Below are 19,045 nucleotides of genomic sequence, written 5' to 3'. Positions count from 1 at the left end.
CCACCGCTGCAGCAGAGTGCGTCTCCCGCTGCAGTTCATCCATCCATGCGCTGATGGAGGCAGAGAGTCACCCACGAAACTTGAGCCAAACTCGGATCAGCAGCGCCAGCAAATTAAGTTTGACCTCCGACTGATTCTGACTGTCATCTGGGATTGTTTTATTCCAGTTCCACTTTCATTTTCACAAGAATCATGAATGTGAACCCGTTTTTACATTTTCTGTCGCATTTCTTTCCTTGAAAAGTATTTTTAAAACGCTAAAATAATAATAATAATGAAGAACAAGAAGAAGAAGAAAATAATAATAGCATGTGTCATGTGTTGATAACAAAATATTGTTACTATAGTTATTACACGGGCAGCTGCTCCTCCCTTGAATGAAGATGGACCCCCCCGCCGTGTGCGTCCTCCACACTCTGCTGGTGCTGATGATCTTGCCCCCTGTTGCCTCGGCCCCCTGCCCCCGACCCTGCTCCTGCCCCCAGCCCGCTGAGCTCCACTGCACCTTCCGCTCCCTCATCACCATCCCAGCTGCTGTATCCACAGACGTGGAACGCATGAATCTGGGGTCAGTCCTTTTTGCATCCTCAGCGTTGCCTGTTATTTTGCTCCACTGTCCGTGATTGGATTACACTCTTAATGCAGTACAATAAAGGGATTTAACGTTTTGTCATGTCAGTGCCCAGGTTCATGTATTGTTTCTCATGAATGGGTTTAATGTTTATTTTACCGCCCACCTTGGTGTTGTTGTTTCAGGTTCAACAGTATTAATAAGATTACAGACAAATCGCTGGCTGGTCTTAGGAAGCTGGAGCTTCTGATGGTCCATGGGAACGACATCCACAGTCTACCCCACGGAGTGTTCAAGGATCTTACTTCACTGCAGGTACACCGGCTGAACACACGATGAAAATATTACCTGGGAAAGAAAGAATGCATGAATGAATATTGGCTGTCCTTTATCAAGACACTGAACCACAATGATGGATCTACATCAGTTTCCTTGTGTGAGCCAGGTCCCATTAGTGTTTGCTCTGTTGATTTGACCAGATAATGGTATTTTAACTTTAACTTTAAAATACAACTTATAACTTTAGTGCTATCATCACCACATTTAAAACACATTTAAGTGTGTGTCCAGCCCTTTGACTATGGTTCCATTGTGTTTCTTGACTGACCAGGTACAGCAACGGCTAAAGCTTTCATTTAAAAAGAAAAGGCCCAACAAATTTGCTTCTGTATCCCTAAACTAACATTCATACAACATTCACACACAATTTCATACTCTCTAACTTTCACTGTTGCTATATTAAGTTCATAAAAAATATGTCTGCTTTAGCACATTAAATATCCAAATGTGTGGTTCAGCATAACGTGTCTCATCTGAGGAAAATGTGGGATCATAATGTCATCATTACTCATGATGATTTATTTCTCCTTGTTGCTCGTTGGTTTAGATGTTGAAGATGAGCTACAACAAGCTGAAGGAGATCAACAGACACACCCTTCAGGGTCTCTGGGCCTTGGCCAGGTTACACCTAGACCACAACCGACTGGAGTTCATCCACCCAGACGCCTTCCAGGGCCTCACCTCCCTGCGGCTGCTACAGCTGGAAGGCAACCGGCTTCAGCAGCTGCACCCAGCCACCTTCACCACCTTCACCCTGATGGGCCACTTCCACGTCTCCACTCTGAGGCACCTCTATCTGTCAGACAACATGCTGACATCACTGCCCTCCAGGCTGGTGGCGACCATGCCACAGCTGGAGAACCTGTACCTCCATGGGAACTCGTGGATATGCGACTGCAACATGAGGTGGCTCCATGAATGGGATAAAACTTCTCCAGGTCAGACTTTTAATTTACGCACTGCAATTTGATTTAGACCTTCTTTACAGAGTTCAACCTTAATGTTTTTAAGTGCAGGTGCATCAACAATCTACTTGCCTAAAGTAAATTTTTACTTGTCCCTATATAATTATTGGACAAGTAAAAATTGTCATAAACTATGTCTTTACTCTATGCCATTTTCTCGCGAGTATCAGTATTTTCAAGTTTATTTTATTTATAGAGAACATTTAAAACAATAAAAGTTGACCAAAATGCTATACAGTGTTGAAACAACAATACAATATATCAGAAGGCTCACTCCTTTAATAATCAGGTCTGGAAAAAAGCGTTTCATTCTTTTTGAACACTTGCCTGATTGGGCAAAAAGTACCTTTTTTCTTTTCCACACTCTTTCAGCAGGAATTCCTTATTGTTGAGCCTTTAAAGACTAGTGACCTGATACATTATCTACAATTTTGTTATAGATTGGAACATTCAAAGATGTTAATCCAAGAATACTTCAAGGTCTTGTTTGAGAGCTTTGTGGTTTTTGTCTCCAGGTGTCTTGAAATGTAAAAAGGATAGGGCCCTTCCCGGTGGCCAGCTGTGTCCCATGTGCTCCTCTCCCAGGCACCTCCAGAGGAAAGAGCTTCAGGCTCTGGAGAACCTGGTGTGCAGCAGCCCCGTCATCAGTTCTCCTCACAGGACTTCGCCACCTGTTGACGTCGAGAGTGAGGTCATGACCATAGAGGACTTCAGGGAACCATTTGGGAACATCTCCCTGGGCCTGTCCGACGAACATGGGAATGAGGTGGATCTGGAGTGTGGTATTGGCGAGCCAAGAGTGCTTACCAAGATCAACTCGGAGCAGGTCAACCAGCTCCAGCTGGCCTCCAACATCACTGTGTCTGTGGATCTTGAATGCCCTGTTGATAGAGAAAAGTATGAGCAACTGTGGAGGCTTATCGCATACTACAGTAATGTGCCAGCCCATTTGCAAAGGGGGATTATTCTCAGAAGTCAGCCAAATCCAATCTATGTGTACAGACAGGACTCTGAGAAGGATGCCCAGTACTACACAGGTGTTAAAGTTAATATGATGGCCCAGCCGGCATGGCTGATGCAGACATCTGCAAACCTTCAGCTGAACAGACTTCAATCATCAGCCAAGATGGTAAAATTGATCCTGAGCACGGACTTCTCGGAGACAGTTGAGACAGAGCTTGTGCGGAGAGAGAGGAGGACATGGGTCATGATTGAGCCAACAAACACGACCAGCACAGTGTTGAGTGCTATCCTGGGAAATCTGAGTCAAATGTACTGCAATGTGCACAGTTCTGGCCAACCAGTCATCCACTGGATTTTGCCAGACGGCTCTACGGTGGAGGCACCATACAGCAGTCCAGACAACAGGGTGTCTCTGTCCAGCGATGGACGGCTGGTCATTAAAGCTGTCAGCCACGCAGACACTGGAATTTACTACTGTATAGCAAAGGTTGATGGAGACCTTGCTGTCATGCCATTCCATCTGACAGTGCAGGAATCTTCTAGCCCTCCCCCAGGGGAGGACGCCTCAATTACACCTATCGAGGGATTTGCTGGCAACCCTTTTTCCCTGCCTTGCACAGCATCTGGTTCTCCTGATGCTGAAATTAACTGGATTCTACCGAACAGCAACATAGTTAGTTTCCAAGCTAACTCCTCTAGAGCTTTGGTCTATTCCAATGGCACACTACATATCCCACAGACTCAGCTATTGGACAGTGGTTATTATAAATGCATCGCCATTAATCCTCATGGTGTGGATACACTGGCTACAAAAATCACTTTTGTCCGGCGCAAAGGGCTCATAAGGCCTTTGAGGAAGTTGCCAACAAGACCTCAGTCAGTGTCAGGGGTGAACACTCAGATTAAAGTCCCCATAGAGGATGCAGAGGAGGCATCAGGGGACATTGAGGTTACTCAGGTCGGGGCTCCAATGAGCCGCTTGGATCCTTTGAGGAAGAGAATTCCAGGAATCGTGGCCCCTGGCAGGAGGGGCGTCCATCCATCGAGGAATAGGTGGCGGAGGCCACCGGTGCTTCAAAAACCAACAGGATCACATGTTGAAGACAGGAAGAACACTGTTGACAGCAGGAGGAAGATTAATATGTCAAAGAGTAAAATAGACCCAGAGAAATGGGCTGATATTCTGGCTAAGATTAGGGATCGAAATGCTCACAATACCGTGACACCACTCCCAGTTCAGCATACAACAGAGAGGAAACAGACAGAGAAAGCAACACAGTCACAAGTTACTATTAAGGGATCTTCAGATGGCATGACTGTGCAGGGCCACGATTACTTTACAACACCAATCACTCCAACACAATATAGACAAATGAAAACGAATAAACATAATACAGAAGGTCAAGGCACATACTTAACATCTAACAGCTACACCACACATAATACACGCGATATGACATCAAACAGTCAGCACACACAAAGTACAGCAGATCCACACACAACACAGACTCTAGACAATGCACAGCACACAGTCCAAGATACAAATTTGGATATACACACAACTTCAAACAGTGTATTTTTCCTCCCACAGCAGACCACATCTGTTCCCCTACACGATGTTACTTTCTGGCAGGCCAACACAAACACTGCAAGCAGCAGCAGTACATTTACTCTACAAGAAAACCAAAGTACAAATACAGATGTTAATGGGGTCAAAACAGCTGATGCATCCAAGGCATCGGAGAGAAGAGAGGATATGGACAGACCGAATGTTGGTGCCAACTCTATTAATGACAGAGAACTATCTTCAAGGAGAAGTCAAATTATCCCTTCGGTCAACCTCAATGAATCAGAAACAAGCCAAGAGGAAAATGGAAAATATCTTAGTGTGACTGCCACAACATCACAGTTGACTCATCCAAAGGATACAACACTTGATGATTTGCAATCTCAAGCAATGCTCACACAAGTACCTCCAACAACTACACTAGTACCCACCACTACAAGGAGGGGGTCTGAAGGACGATTCCCCCCGCGCATTCGACAACCTAACTCCAGGAGAAAGAATGGGGGTCGTCGGAGAAAGCCAAACAAAAGAAAGCAAAAGCTGATTAAACCCACCCAGTTTATTGCCACCACGCCTGCAAATGCTCCCTTAGCAACACTCCGGACCACTGACTCCACACAGCTAAAAATAGACCCATTAGAAGTTAAAACAGCCAATTTCAATACCACTGTTCCATTCAGCGGCAGCCAAGCAGCGTCATCAGGCATACTGAGTCATGAAGAAAGCACAGTCTTAAGGCATGACGATGAGGCAGCCAGAAAACTCTCCTCACTTCCAGCTTCTCCCTCCGAAACAAACGACAGCCATCAACCCACAGCCAAACCACTATTCAAAACCACATCAGCGGCACCATCATTTCCAACAGCCTCTCCAGAAGTAGGTCACGGAAAGACAAGTTCTCAAACAACCCTGAAAATCTCAGAAAGTGTGTCTCCTCCTGAGCTCTTGGATAAAATCACATCAGTCACCCAGCAGAGGTTTACGGGCAGCCCTCTTCCACCTGTTAAACCTTTAGAGGAGACACAACAGGTTAGCGCTACAGGAGACCTTGGACCTATGCCACACTCAGGGGATTTTCACACTCTAACGCAATTGCTAACAGATGTCAGGCAGAATGAATCAGACTATCAATACACACCCACGGAAAAAGGTGACAGAATGCTTTTGAAGGAGACGGACATTCATTTTTCACTGCTGCCATCCCCATTTGCCTCAGCTGCTTCCTTGATCGAGCATGAAATCAAGACAACCTCTGGATACACTTCAAGTGGCTTGATTACGACACTGAGCGTGCCTCTTGGGGGTCATTTGGACACAGAAGAGGTTACCACAAAGAAACCTACACTACCTGAAAGACCTGCGAACACAGGAAATAACTTTGATGCTCCTTTGACAAGTATCATCAGAACAACAACTATCTCTGCTACTTCATCAAGGCCTGATGTTGTGATCCCATCTACAGTGGCGTCACATGTCACGTTACCCAAAACATCTTCCACAGAAGCCATAATGGGCACTTCATTTAGGGCCATCACTCAGGAGGCTCCCAAGATCAACATCATTCCAGACAACTACAGTCAAGACCAACGAGCACAACCCATCACATCAGAGTCTAGGAGAACATCAGACTTTCGTCCTGCAACCCAGTCAACTGACAACAAGCTGGCTCTATTTATTAGCACAAATCCAACTTCCCCAGCCCTAAAATTGACCAGCAGGCAGTCAATCAAACCGACTGCCACCCCAGCCCCAACAATTGCTGCAATTCAAACCAATCCATTCAGAGAGGGACTTCCAACAGGCACTCAGGATGTGTCCAAAAGGCACCAGCTCCCTGGAAAAGGATCTATTCCAAGAGGGAAGCCAAGAATAACTAACAGCAATTTCCAGACTTTCACTGTGGACGCTGAAACAGATGCTCAGCTTCCCTGCAGGGCCGAGGGTGAGCCAATGCCCTTCCTGTCATGGACTAAAGTTGCTAGTGGTATGTATGACTTAACCACCTAACAACTCAGTATTTTATGTACACCAGGTCAAGCTTTTTGCCATTGCCGTGTAGGCTTCATTTCTCAGCACCAGAGGTTGCCTCTTTGTACCATGTTTGTTATAGATCTGGAAAAAAAGTTCCAATATTATTTTTTAAAAAGGTAAAAAAAAAGGTGGTGATCAAACCTATAACCAGAATGTTGATGTTGATATTGCTTTAGTGCTGACAAATCCCAAATTAAGTTCAGTGCATTTCAGGAGATTTTTAGGATTTGTTTTCTACAATATCTGTGCAACGTTTGGTTTCGGTGAGGGACAAATTATGGTTTTGGCAAATAAACTATAAACTATTTAAGATAAGATCAATTAAAATACTACTATTAAGGTTCGGGAAAGACCATGTTTATCTTTTAAAAAAACATCCATCCGCCTTTACTCCTTTTTACTTAAAGACACCCTGCCCTGCCACTGGACATGTATTGTGTGACCAGTGGAATGAACATAATTTCAAGAAGAACTGGGTTGATCAAAAATAATTATATATGTTAGTTTAATTCACTCACATTTTGATGGTACTATCTTTTTCCACCTTGGAAAAAATATCTTTTCACAACTAAAAGCTGATTCAGGGCGCACTCCCTGATAATGAAGCCATCTAATGTGTATTAATTGGGATGATCAAAGCCTTTCTACCAGTCATGGTAGAATGAAGTATCCCCTTGAACATGGTTCATTTGTTTGTGAGCTATGGCACCCACACAAATGTATTGTCTTTTTGCACAGTCTGCAAATAATACACCCATTTCATCTACACTATATTGTTTTTTGTCTTTTTCAACATTAAATAATACTTCACCTTATATTTATAGTATGTCTGAGAGAACACTGTCTTTTTTACAATTGCTGTCTTTCCATTCATGCAGGGGCGAGTATTGCTCAGAACACCAGGGTCCAGAGGTTTGAGGTCCATCCAAATGGTACATTAATCATCAGGAACACACATCCCTTGGACGGGGGCCAGTACCTTTGCACAGTCCAGAACCAGTACGGCACAGACAAGTTGGTGGTCGACCTTGTGGTCCTGTCTCAGCATCCGCGGATCCTCCAGCCTCGGCACAGAGACATCCCTGTGCACCTCGGTGACAAAGTCAAGTTGGAGTGTAAAGTGGAGGGTCACCCTATGCCTCGAGTCACATGGGTGCTCCCTAACCATGTCCACGTAGCTGCTGCCCCACTTGGTGTTGCCCCTCAGCAGCATGTGGCCGTCTTTAGTAACGGAACACTCCAGATCAGCCAGGCCACTTACACAGACAGAGGGATTTATAAGTGCATTGGCAGCAGTGCAGCTGGGGCCGACTCAGTCTCAGTCCGCCTTTATGTCTCCATGTTGCCACCTGTGATTCAGCAGGCACAACGTGAGAACATCACCCTCCCAGAGGGCAGCCCCGCCTACATCCACTGCACTGCAACAGGGGCCCCTCAGCCTGTCATCACCTGGATCACACCTGATGGAGTGCAGCTCACTGCTTCCCAGTTTGTTACTGGACGCAACCTCATTGTCTTTCCCAATGGGACCCTGTACATACGGGGATTGGGCCAGGGAAATGCTGGGAGATATGAGTGTTCAGCAAATAACGCGGTGGCATCCAGCAAGAGATCAGTGATCTTGAGCACAAGGAGGAATCTGACCTCTGCCAAGGCCAGTATCACCTTGTCGTCCCCCCAGAGAACAGATGTGATCTATGGGGGGAGGCTGATGCTGAACTGTGTGGCAACAGGAGGGCCGGAGCCCCGGATCATCTGGAGGACACCCTCTAAGAAGCTGGTGGATGCTCAGTACAGGTAACAAATGTACATGCAAATTAATCCTTTTTCTAAAGCAATAAATGTTTAAATATATGCATACATTTAATGTCCTCTGAATGCTGTTGTTTCTATTATTTTTGCAGTTTTGACCCCAGGATAAAGGTGTTCCCCAATGGCACTATCACCATTCATTCTGTGACCGACAAGGACAGTGGTGACTACTTGTGTGTGGCACGTAACAAGATGGGTGATGACTACGTTCTGCTGCGGGTCGACGTGTTGACCAGACCGGCCAAGATCGAGCAGAAGCAGCAGAGATCCAATCAGGAGGTGGTGTACGGTGGGGACCTGAAGGTGGACTGTGTGGCATCTGGTGTCCCCAACCCAGAGATCAGCTGGGCACTGCCGGACGGCAGCATGGTCAACCCAGTCAAACGAAGAGACGGTGTCAGCTGGGGACGCAGTCGCAGGTATGAGCTGCTTCATAGTGACACTCAATTTAATTTCACTTTTAAAATATACCTCCATTGGTCCATTCAGAGGTGCTGAATCAACTGAAAGAACTGTTAAGAGATTGTGGTTTTAGTTTTTTGACATGAATGATTAAAAAAGACTTTATGAGAAGAAAAAGGATGTTTGAGAAGTTCTGAATTAGTTGTGAATTGGTTATTACATCCATCTCTTCATTCAGCACTTTATAGAGTATAGTCTAAATGTAAGCATGAACAGATTCGATGCAATAAAGATTTCTGTTAGAAAACCAGTTTAAGCTGCTCTCTTAAATTACATAATTTCAAGTCAATTCATTTAGCCCAATATCTCAAATCTCAAATTAGCTTCGAGGGCATTTACAATCTGTACAGCATATCAAACCTCATGCCCTTTGACCCTCGCTTTGGTTTAGGGAACACTTTCCGAAAAAGCTTTAATGGGGAAAAAATGTAAGAAACATCAGGAAGCGTTACTGAGGAGGGTTCCCTCTCACAGGAGAGAAATGCATGCAATAGAAATGTACATAATGTCCACATAACTAATTGGAAAATATTCCCTGACCACCTAAGATTGATGACTCTTTACACTTCTACAGAAAATTACTTCAAGAACCAATTTTGTCATGTGCTGTTACATTACAAACACTCCTTTGTATTTCAACTGGATTTATTGTTTCCTGCCATGATACATGCAACATACTGTAAATATTTATTTTCACTCTATCAAGGCTGGGCCACCAAACACATTGTTTTCTGACACATAATAGCTGACTGATCACAGAAACAGGCTCACAGAGTATCAAATAGTACCTTTGTTGTCAACTGTTAAAAAAAGCCTTGGAATTAAATACAGAACTTGTGTTCCTGATACAGTATGCAAAGAACTTCACTACCAACTTTCATTACGTGGATATACAGTTCTTGACAAGGGATTTAGTTTTATTACTTGTGCTGAGTATTTCTTCAGTAATAAAAGTGCTGTATATGAAAAAAGTAAGTCCAAATGTCCAAATCTTCATAATTGCATTAATTCATAAATGTTCTACTAAATTTACATGAATGCATTTAACTCTCAACTGATAGCTACAGTCATCAAAGTGTAAAAATCAGTATCTCCTTTCTCCCCTTCCCTCTCTCAACTGTATGTAGGTATGTGTTGTTTGACAATGGAACGCTGTACTTCAACCATGTCGGCATGCCAGAGGAAGGTGATTACACCTGCTATGCTGAGAACCAACTTGGCAAGGATGAGATGAAGGTTAGAGTCAAAGTCAAGGCTGCAACTTCCCCGCCAAAAATCCAGGATAAAGACCAAAAGTTTGTTCGGGTTTTCTACGGTGAGACAGTCACACTGAGATGCAATGCCAAAGGGGAACCAACGCCAACCATCACATGGATATCCCCTACAAATAGAGTGATCTCCCCTGCATTAGACAAATACCAGGTCCTGGATGATGGGACATTGGTGGTTCAAAAGGTCCAGCGTTTTGATGGAGGTAACTACACCTGCATGTCCAGGAACAATGCAGGACAAGACCATAAAGTCATTAGACTGGAGGTCCAAGTAACATCTCCAATGATCAACGGCGGAACTGCCAACGCCATCAAGGTGGCCGCAGTCCAGGATCAGCGGAAGCTGGTGGACTGTGTGGCAAAGGGAACTCCCACCCCTCGCATCATGTGGGTACTACCAGGAAATGTGATCCTGCCTGCACCATACCACAGCAACAGAATGACAGTTCACCAAAATGGTACCTTGGAAATCCGGTCAGCCAAGAGGACAGACTCGGGGCAACTGGCTTGTATCGCTCGTAATGAAGGAGGAGAGGTCAAGCTTGTGGTCAATTTGGATGTGAAAGAGGTTGTTGAGAGTCCACAAATTAGAGGTTCCAAAACAGATAGCCTTTCACTGACTGTGGGGAATACAATGACTTTGAATTGCTCTTTTGAGGGCTCAACACTTCCTCACCTTACTTGGATCTTACCCAACGGCACACCATTGCATAGTGGTGCTCGGTTTTCTAAGTTTTTCCACAAGCCTGACGGCTCTTTGATCATCAGCAACCCCTCTGTTGCTGAAACTGGTATGTACCGCTGTCTGGGGCGTAATTCTCGAGGGCTTGTGGAGCGTATGATCACATTGTCCCCGGGGAGAAAGCCTGAGATCAACAACAGCTATAACTCTCCTGTCAGCATTGTGAATGGGGAAAGACTTTTGCTTCATTGTCTAACCAGTGACGAACCTCTCAGACTAACATGGACGATACCCAGTGGGGTGGTCCTCAACAGGCCACAGAGAGCTGGACGATATGCTGTTCTACCTAATGGAACACTTGCCATCCAACAAGTATCAGTCTATGATCGGGGTTCCTACGTGTGCAGAGTGGCAAATGAGTACGGCAGCTCTCAGCTTTCTGCGTCAGTAATTGTGATTGCATACCCACCTCGAATTACCAACGGCCCTCCCCCTGTGGTTTTCGCTAAACATGGAGTTGCTGTTCAGTTAAACTGTGTAGCAACTGGGATCCCAAGAGTGGAGGTAGCATGGGAAACCCCTGATAAAACCCGCTTGGCTGTCAGTGCGCAGCCACGCCTTTTTGGGAACAAGTACCTCCATCCACAAGGTTCCCTCATCATCCAGAACCCGACACAAAGAGATGCTGGCGTCTATCGATGCACAGCTAGGAATGCCATAGGCATCGACTCTAAAGCTACCATTCTCCAAGTGTTTTGAAGAATTTCACTTCATAATGGCCCATTGCCATACTGTATGCCCAAGCAACTGCCTAGATAAACGTTTTTTTATGATCATAATGTTGTAAAAACTGCTGCCACAATGATGAAATATTGAGTTGATTAAAACCTGCAGTTGTGCTGTTTAGAGGCAAAACCTTGATGCTATTTTGCAGCACCACAGTTTACCCTTTACATCATTTTTTGTACAATCCCCATCACTGGGAATTATCAAGGGCCTCCCATTTTGAGCAATGTTTGCTAAAGAAATGTTAATCATGTGGGGAAGCAGACTACAATAAGGCCAGTTTGGCTGTGTTTTTTGCATTGCATCATTTTTACAGTTACTGCTCATGGACAGTTGCTGTTGTTTTTCTTTTGGATACCAGTTGTTGTGCTTTGCAGTTTAGCTTCAGGCTAATGACTTGTACAGTCCCTTTGTGCAGTCTATTACCCTTTACTGAATGATTTACCTTTTATGAGTAATAATTCATATTCATTCTATAAGGGGATGGCACAGATGAATAGTTGTAGTTGCCTGATTGGTTGACACCATAATAAAACCAAAATTAATTAAAATATGTTGACACATTCCTTAACTCCTGTATATTTCAAATCACTCAGGGAAATGGGACGAAGAGTAAAAATCAAGTGTCTCTATATTCCTACAAAAAATATCAAAAATCACGTTAAGACTACTGCTGTTCTCTCCACAGTAGTCCTACGACTACTCTATGAAATATACATAGACAAATAAGCGTCAGCTATGTGACCTAACCGTTACTAAATGGGAAAACACTTCATAATATTGAACAGTTACAGAGTTACAGAACAAACTGCATAATGAGATCAGAATCTGCCTCTGTAAGCTTCACTCTAAGTATTTCACATTAAAGCAATCGATCCATCGATCCTGTCTGACCAGTGAACACACTCTCAGAAGCATCCTCAGCTGTACATGTACCTTTGCATTGATGACATAGTACAGTTGCTTCTGAGGCTGACAGAAGAATTGTGTAATTTATATAACACATTTTCTAACTAAGAAATATTTAACTTAATTACAGAATTGTATGTTGCTAATAAGATTTCTTAAGGCAGATTATTTGTATTTTTTACTCCAAAGACATCAGTTGGTATCCAATGCTTTTCATAAATGTCTATCTTAAGTAGTTTCTGTGTTTTCATAACCACATATTGCAATAACTGATTGTTTCTGCTCTCCGCAGTGTGCTCCATCTTTGAATCTGCTTCTGAAAAATGCTGATCAAGGTTAAATGTCCTCATTTGTAAATTATTCGTCTTTGACAGACTGTGGTGCATAGTCATTTTCCCATATTTTATTAAAACATCTCCACCTGTTTCTACGAAGCTCAGAGTCGAAAATAAAACCTTTTTATTAGCGAGGCAGGGAAAGCAAAAGATTGGAAAATGATGACTCAAGAATGTTTGCCACTGTACTATAAAACACATCCATAACTGAGAATATTTTTTTATTTAACTTTGGAATAGGAGCATTGACCACAAAACTTTCAGTAAACATAAAGACGTGTGTGACTTTATATACTTTTTCGTAACATTGTTCAAAAGTCGAATGTAGTTTTTGTTCAGCTGTCCTTAGAAAGCAGAGCACAGATCTGAGAGAATACTCAATTTAGCATGTTGGATGAAGGAAGTAGGTCACCATTATTATCGAAGACTAGAAACTTGCAATAATCGCTCCGGGAATACAGCTGCAGTCTCATCTTCCAGAAAGAAGAAACATCTGGAGCCATGAGGAAATCCCCCATTAGTTCAGCAGATTTGGCCTGAAAGAATTACACTTTGAGAAATTTACACGGTGAAAGAACCAAATTGCATTTACTCTTTTTACTGTAACAGAGTTGTTTTACGCGAAAATGTCCTGATAAAATGTGGGAATGGAACAAAAGACAGAAGATTAATCAGCAGCTGCAGCAGAAAAGAAAGCTTCTGGTGTGGCTGCAGGAGGGCAGAGCTCCAGAGAGAAGGCTCTCAGGAAAAGACGGTGTGTGCACCCTAATTAATCACTGGTTTATTGCACCATCCAGCGAGCACGCTAGATCCAACTCAAACAAACCCAACTAGTGCATACTGGGTCTGGCTTGGTTAGCACAGTGCATCCATAATTCACTTTAACTGTTATATTAATTGAGATTCTAATTTTGGCTGGACAAAATTATACTAAAACTAAATGTAGCATATATTAACATCCGACCTCTTGGAGTTTCTTTTAGTACAACTCAATGCTGAATACACAACTTTTAGACGGCCAGAACGTTACAATTAACTTTCATGAATTGAAAACACACTAATTGTAACTAAACTAAAAGTACTCAGCAACCAAAGAAAGCTGCCTCTGCCATGCCTGGCCCACCTGGAACTGGTGTCTGGCTGCTCTCCATCAGGCTGCAGAATACGTGACGTTAGTACATAGTAGCTATCATAGCGTAATTTCCCCAACAACAATAAACCATAAAATAAACTAATGTGTCGCCACCGGTTAGATTGTCAAAATGAGGAATATAACAGCTTCAATCACTGTAATCATTAGTGACGGTTGTATGTACAATGGATCACAAAGATGTGCATCAGAGGGGCATTTAGAAGTAGTTGCTGCGACTGACAAATAAGTCGGAATAAGTCAGACGTATACCGTATGTTGCAGGCATCTTGAAACACCACAGCACAAAGTAGGCCTAACCTAAATCTATAGCGAACGTAGGCCTATAGATACACGTTGCAAAATGACTTCATTACTCTCCAGAGAAAGATTCACTAGACATGACTGAGTGTCACTCTGTGCAGTAACTGCAGAACAAGGGGTGAGCTAACAGACCACATTTGTACTCCCTTGATGTCTCTGTTCACTTCATGAGTCACCGTGAATCCTGTCAAACCCTGAATACACAACATAGTTGTTCTGTAAGTACAGCTGTACGCTCGCGCGTACATCTTTGACAGAACTGGCAACCACTTGTGAAGTGAATGCAAGGGAACAGGGGAGTGAGGGTGCAGCATCTATTCGCTGAACGTTATCAATGTTGTCAATGGCGTCGTTTTAGTTCAAAGACGAAAACTTCATCAGGACTGGGAAAACAAACACGTCTTCATCGTGGTTGACAGCCTGACCTGTCAATCACAAGGTAGCCACACCCTTAAGCATATTCCGCTTTATTTGAATTATAATTTACGAAATGAACATCATGCTGTATTGAAGAAGACTTGAAACTCGAGATTGAGACCATAAACTCATGTTTACTGAGCAAATAAATGAAGTAGTTCGCCATTAGAATAAAAGTTGAAATGACTTTCACATAGTGGGACAGACAGACTGAGTGGACTGGTTATATTATGCTTTGAGAACAGTCCAGCAGAGAAGTATGAACGTTACTTTTACTTTAGTAAATTGTTCTAGTGCTCCTTCCATCTCTGGAGATGTATCCATATCCATTAATCATCAAAGTCAGGGGGTTAACCAGTGCTGCCTCCAATCACTCCCACCAAACCCTCTTTAGTTTTCTCTTGCTGATGAATCAACATTTTCCACTCTGAGAACTGATTAGGCTGCAGTGATGCATGTTGTCCTCCAGCTAAACCAGATAGCTCACAGCGCTCCACTGGGATGTCTCAGTGTTATGACGCTGTCTGTTTGTGACCCAGAACCTGCTTGGATACAGTTTGGAAAAGCTCACATCTTGTGCCCACCTGTTTTTCCTTTACGTGCGTCTGTAGTTTGCTCTCATTACTGAAGGAGACGGTCGCCACCGTTGAGGAATGCCACGCGTACGGATGTTTACGCTGCTCATGCACAGTTACCTTCCTGTGCTTCTCTGCTCTGACTTTAGATGGTCTATTAAGGAAGTTGACATCATAGGAAATGGGAAAAGAAGTCCCTGTTTAAGGGATTAGTACTAATCATGGCATATATTCTGCTGAGATGCAACAAAATGAAGAGAAGCTTCAGTGAGGGAACCTACTATGATCCGTGAATGATTGGTTTTTCACATGGTGCTGTGGCTGATTGACGAATCAAAGACAGTACGAGGGAGCTCTGGCTGCGGAGAATTTGTGTCCTACAGCAACACCATCAATACATCTGCACATCAAGGCACTTCATGTCGGAGCAACAGAGACACTGAATGTGAAGAAAAGTTGAAAGGACTGCTCCATCAGAAGGCATTGGCTTCTTTCTTCAGGGTCTGAGAACACGGTGTGGGCTCCTTGGTAAAGCAACAGCACTGAGCTAACACCTTTCTTCCTCAGTGGCTGCTGTGATGTTGACGACATTTTCATCAGTCTCAGATTTAGCGCTTTAAAGTACGCGCGTGTGATTTATTGCTTGTCGAACACTCGTGCTCATGGTAAATTGTATGATCATCAATGTCAGTAAATAACAGCTAAATTGAAAAGAGGTGACGCAGAATTTTGTGGCCTTGATGGTAATTTGTGGGCGGCTCCGTAAATCTGCCAGACTGCTGAAAAACATTCTAGAAGTGTTTTCCTGAATACAGTGCGGGAATGACGGACTCTGCCAATAACAAGCAAACTAAAGGTAATTACATATAAGTAAATATGAATGTAATTACTGAATGTAAACATAGCCAACACCCAAACCATGTGGCTCAGGAGATAGAGCAGGTCGTCCTCCGTAGATCAGGGTTCGATTCTCCGGCTCCTCCAGTCCGTATGTCGAAGCGTCCCTGAACCCCAAATTGCCTCTGAAGACATCGATGCGCGAGTGTGTGTGAATGAGCATTCGCTTTAGATCCCTGATATGCTATAACACATAGTATTGCAGCATCTGCCATCAGTGTTTGAATGGATGTGCATGTTGACATGAGGTCGACAGCGGTTTGAGTGGTCAGAAGACGAGGAGGCACTCATACAACACTTCATATCTTACGAAAGGTTACTCTCATTTTCCGTGTGATTTCCTACAAAAGCCAGCAACACGTGTCTCCAGTCTTCACCGGAAGCAACTTTGTTAGGTTTGGGCAACAGAACTACTTGGTTAGGTTTAGGAGAAGATTGTTGTTTGGGTTCATTTAACTTTGGTAGTGCCGTCACTGTATTACACAAGTTACATGACAAATACATCAACGTTCCTTTCTCGTTTCACGTGATCCATCTTTGTTGGACCATCCACTGCAAATCCCATCAAGATAATGTTTATTAGTCCCTTAGAATTCCAACCCCACATAGTTTGTTCCCTGAATGTTAATGTCAACAAACTCTACTGTTTTGTTTCAACAGTTTAATAAATACTTTCCCAAATATTCTCGGATGCTCCAGCAGCTGTGCATTAACTTTTGGACCTTTGGATCGTCTCCCACTCAGGGAATTAGTGTGTAAGTCTACGGCAGATGTGGACATGTCTGTAGGCCAACATGTGGCTGTTTCATTTATTCTGCTTGGGTTAGAAAGGATTCACAGAATTGGTTTGTAATTTACAAGTTCTGGACCACAGCAGCAGAAACAACAACCGTGACATCCTCTTTTACAAGCTCTTTGAAAAATGTATCTTAAGCAAGTCATGAGGTAAGAAACGGCCCTTCAATGTTCCAGATGATGCATCTGGAATATTAAATAGAGCGCTTACTGGTCTAATTGTGGGGAACTGGTTTGGTTTGTGGCCCAGTTTCAACCAGCAGCCTGCGACTGCAAGGACACACTCCACCCAGCTGCTCCTCCCCAGCAGGGGCCTTGAAATGAGCACAGACCAGAAACCCCTCCACAGCTGACTGTCATTACTCTTGCAATCTCCAATTAGCCTGATCGCAGAAACTGCGCTTCATTAGAATTCGAAGCCGCCGGTTGAACCGCTGATCAAATTAGCTGAGCGACTTTGAGCATGAATCAAAACAGTCGTGCGACGGCTCCCGCACAAGATGAGCGGAGGAGGCGGTTCAAAGCTGTTAACCCTAAAACATATGGAGGTGCTTAGGATTCTCCGACAGCTCACATTTCGCTCTCGTCCGCACTGTGTATGTGGAGGCAGACACAGCATGGCTCTAATAACAGCTGGTGCTGAGTCGCATGGACGTCTAGCCTACACCTGCACACACACACACACACACACACAGACTCATTCACAATCCTCACCGAATCACAAGCACTCCATCAAGCAGAAAGCTGTGTACTCATCAAGCAACTGAGGAGTTCCAGATGGGGACATTATCAGGACTATTTGCTCATCTAAACCCAATAAAAGAGGTGAGAGAGGTGGAAACACTTTGGGTTGAAAATGAAGAATAAACAGGGGAAGGGGGAGAGATGGGGAACAGAACCCAGGTGCTTCACCAATCTAGACAACAGTGCTCGGAGCTCCTGCTCATATCACCAAGCATGGCGTTCACTTTCATCCGCCTCGAGATTTGCGTTGGCATTTATTGGAAGCACATATGGGTGTCAGTCCCACACTGTCAAAGCAGGGACTGGGTCAGAGTGGTGACATTCTTCGTGGGGTCAGTGTGGTGTCAGTGGTGGTTACTTAAGTGAGGCCGAAGGCTCTCACTGAGTTATGTATCAAACAAACAGCAGTTTCTTTTCTTTGCCATGAAGTTGAAATATCTCAACAGCTATTGTAGATTTTGAAGAGACATTCGTGGTCCCCAGAGGAAGAAGCCTACTGACTGTGTGTCAGACATTCATGTTCCCCTCAGGGTGAAATGCAATAACGCCATCATCAAGTCAACAACACACAAATAAAGTACGACAAAAGTAACCTGAACCTAAACAACGTAACAGCTTTAACAATATAACTAGCAGAAATAAATAACCTAATGTCTTACGCAATGGTATGTAATAAGCTTAACAACGTTACGTACCAATCATAAAGTCAATACTGACGTTTTGTTTCACACCGGACATGAACACTGGTCTCCTAGGTGTCCCTCCTGTGATTGTCACCCTCATCCACCACTCCCATTCAACTGGGCTGGTAAAACTAAAGTCACTCCCTTCAGCCTCAGCTGGACTTTGGGTTCCGTGCTAAGCATTAGCATGCTAACTCGCTAAAATGCCACGATTGCAGAAATTGTGCCGAACCCCTAACCCAGCTGCCGACATCAGCATGTTAGCATTGTCAGACAAAAGAACCACTTTGTAAAATAAAAAGAGTTGCTCTGCAATGGAAGACAGGTAACCAGCAGGCCTAGCAAACATGCTTCTTTTCACATGGAGGCTAAAGGCTTTACAATATCATTTTCCATTGCTTGTTGACTCCTGGTGCATTTTGAAAATCATTTCACATGACCTCCTTTGCTGCTCCGCGACCCTTGGTAATTCTTAGAACTGTACATCATATGAGTTGCAGGGCGAAAGAGCATGAGAGCAGAGGTTTGCAAATCAAACGTACCCTCTGGCAGGCTAATGAAGGATGAGCCATTGAAGGGTCGGTGTAGTTGAGTTTTCTAAGTAGTGGAAGATTCTCCCTCAGGGACAGCTGAGGGAGAGTCAAAAGGGCTTTGTTAAAGGGTCACTGCACCAATTTTAGACATTAATATTAGTGTAAGGGTCATATGTACAAGTTGTAAATCTCCTGCCACAAAGCGTGATCGGGTCAAGTCAAAGGTCTGAATGGACTAAATGGTCTTTTAAGTTT

The 19,045-nt window shown here is 43.7% G+C and overlaps 1 protein-coding gene across 1 annotated transcript; it reads left to right on the top strand.

The window, feature by feature from the left end:
* Positions 1–377: 377 nt before the first annotated feature.
* mxra5a (matrix-remodelling associated 5a) lies at positions 378–12,773 on the top strand (the record flags this gene model as incomplete). Its single annotated transcript, XM_079185447.1, has 7 exons — positions 378–568; positions 757–886; positions 1,458–1,848; positions 2,391–6,389; positions 7,315–8,233; positions 8,341–8,667; positions 9,838–12,773. 7 exons carry the CDS (start codon positions 378–380, stop codon positions 11,420–11,422), a joined length of 7,542 nt encoding a protein of 2,513 aa, XP_079041573.1. The 3' UTR covers positions 11,423–12,773.
* Between the last annotated feature and the right edge of the window lie 6,272 nt (positions 12,774–19,045).

The sequence above is a fragment of the Pholis gunnellus genome (genome assembly GCF_910591455.1).
Source record: "Pholis gunnellus genome assembly, chromosome: 24".
Lineage (NCBI taxonomy): Eukaryota > Metazoa > Chordata > Actinopteri > Perciformes > Pholidae > Pholis > Pholis gunnellus.
This window is presented reverse-complemented; position numbering and strand designations above follow the sequence as displayed.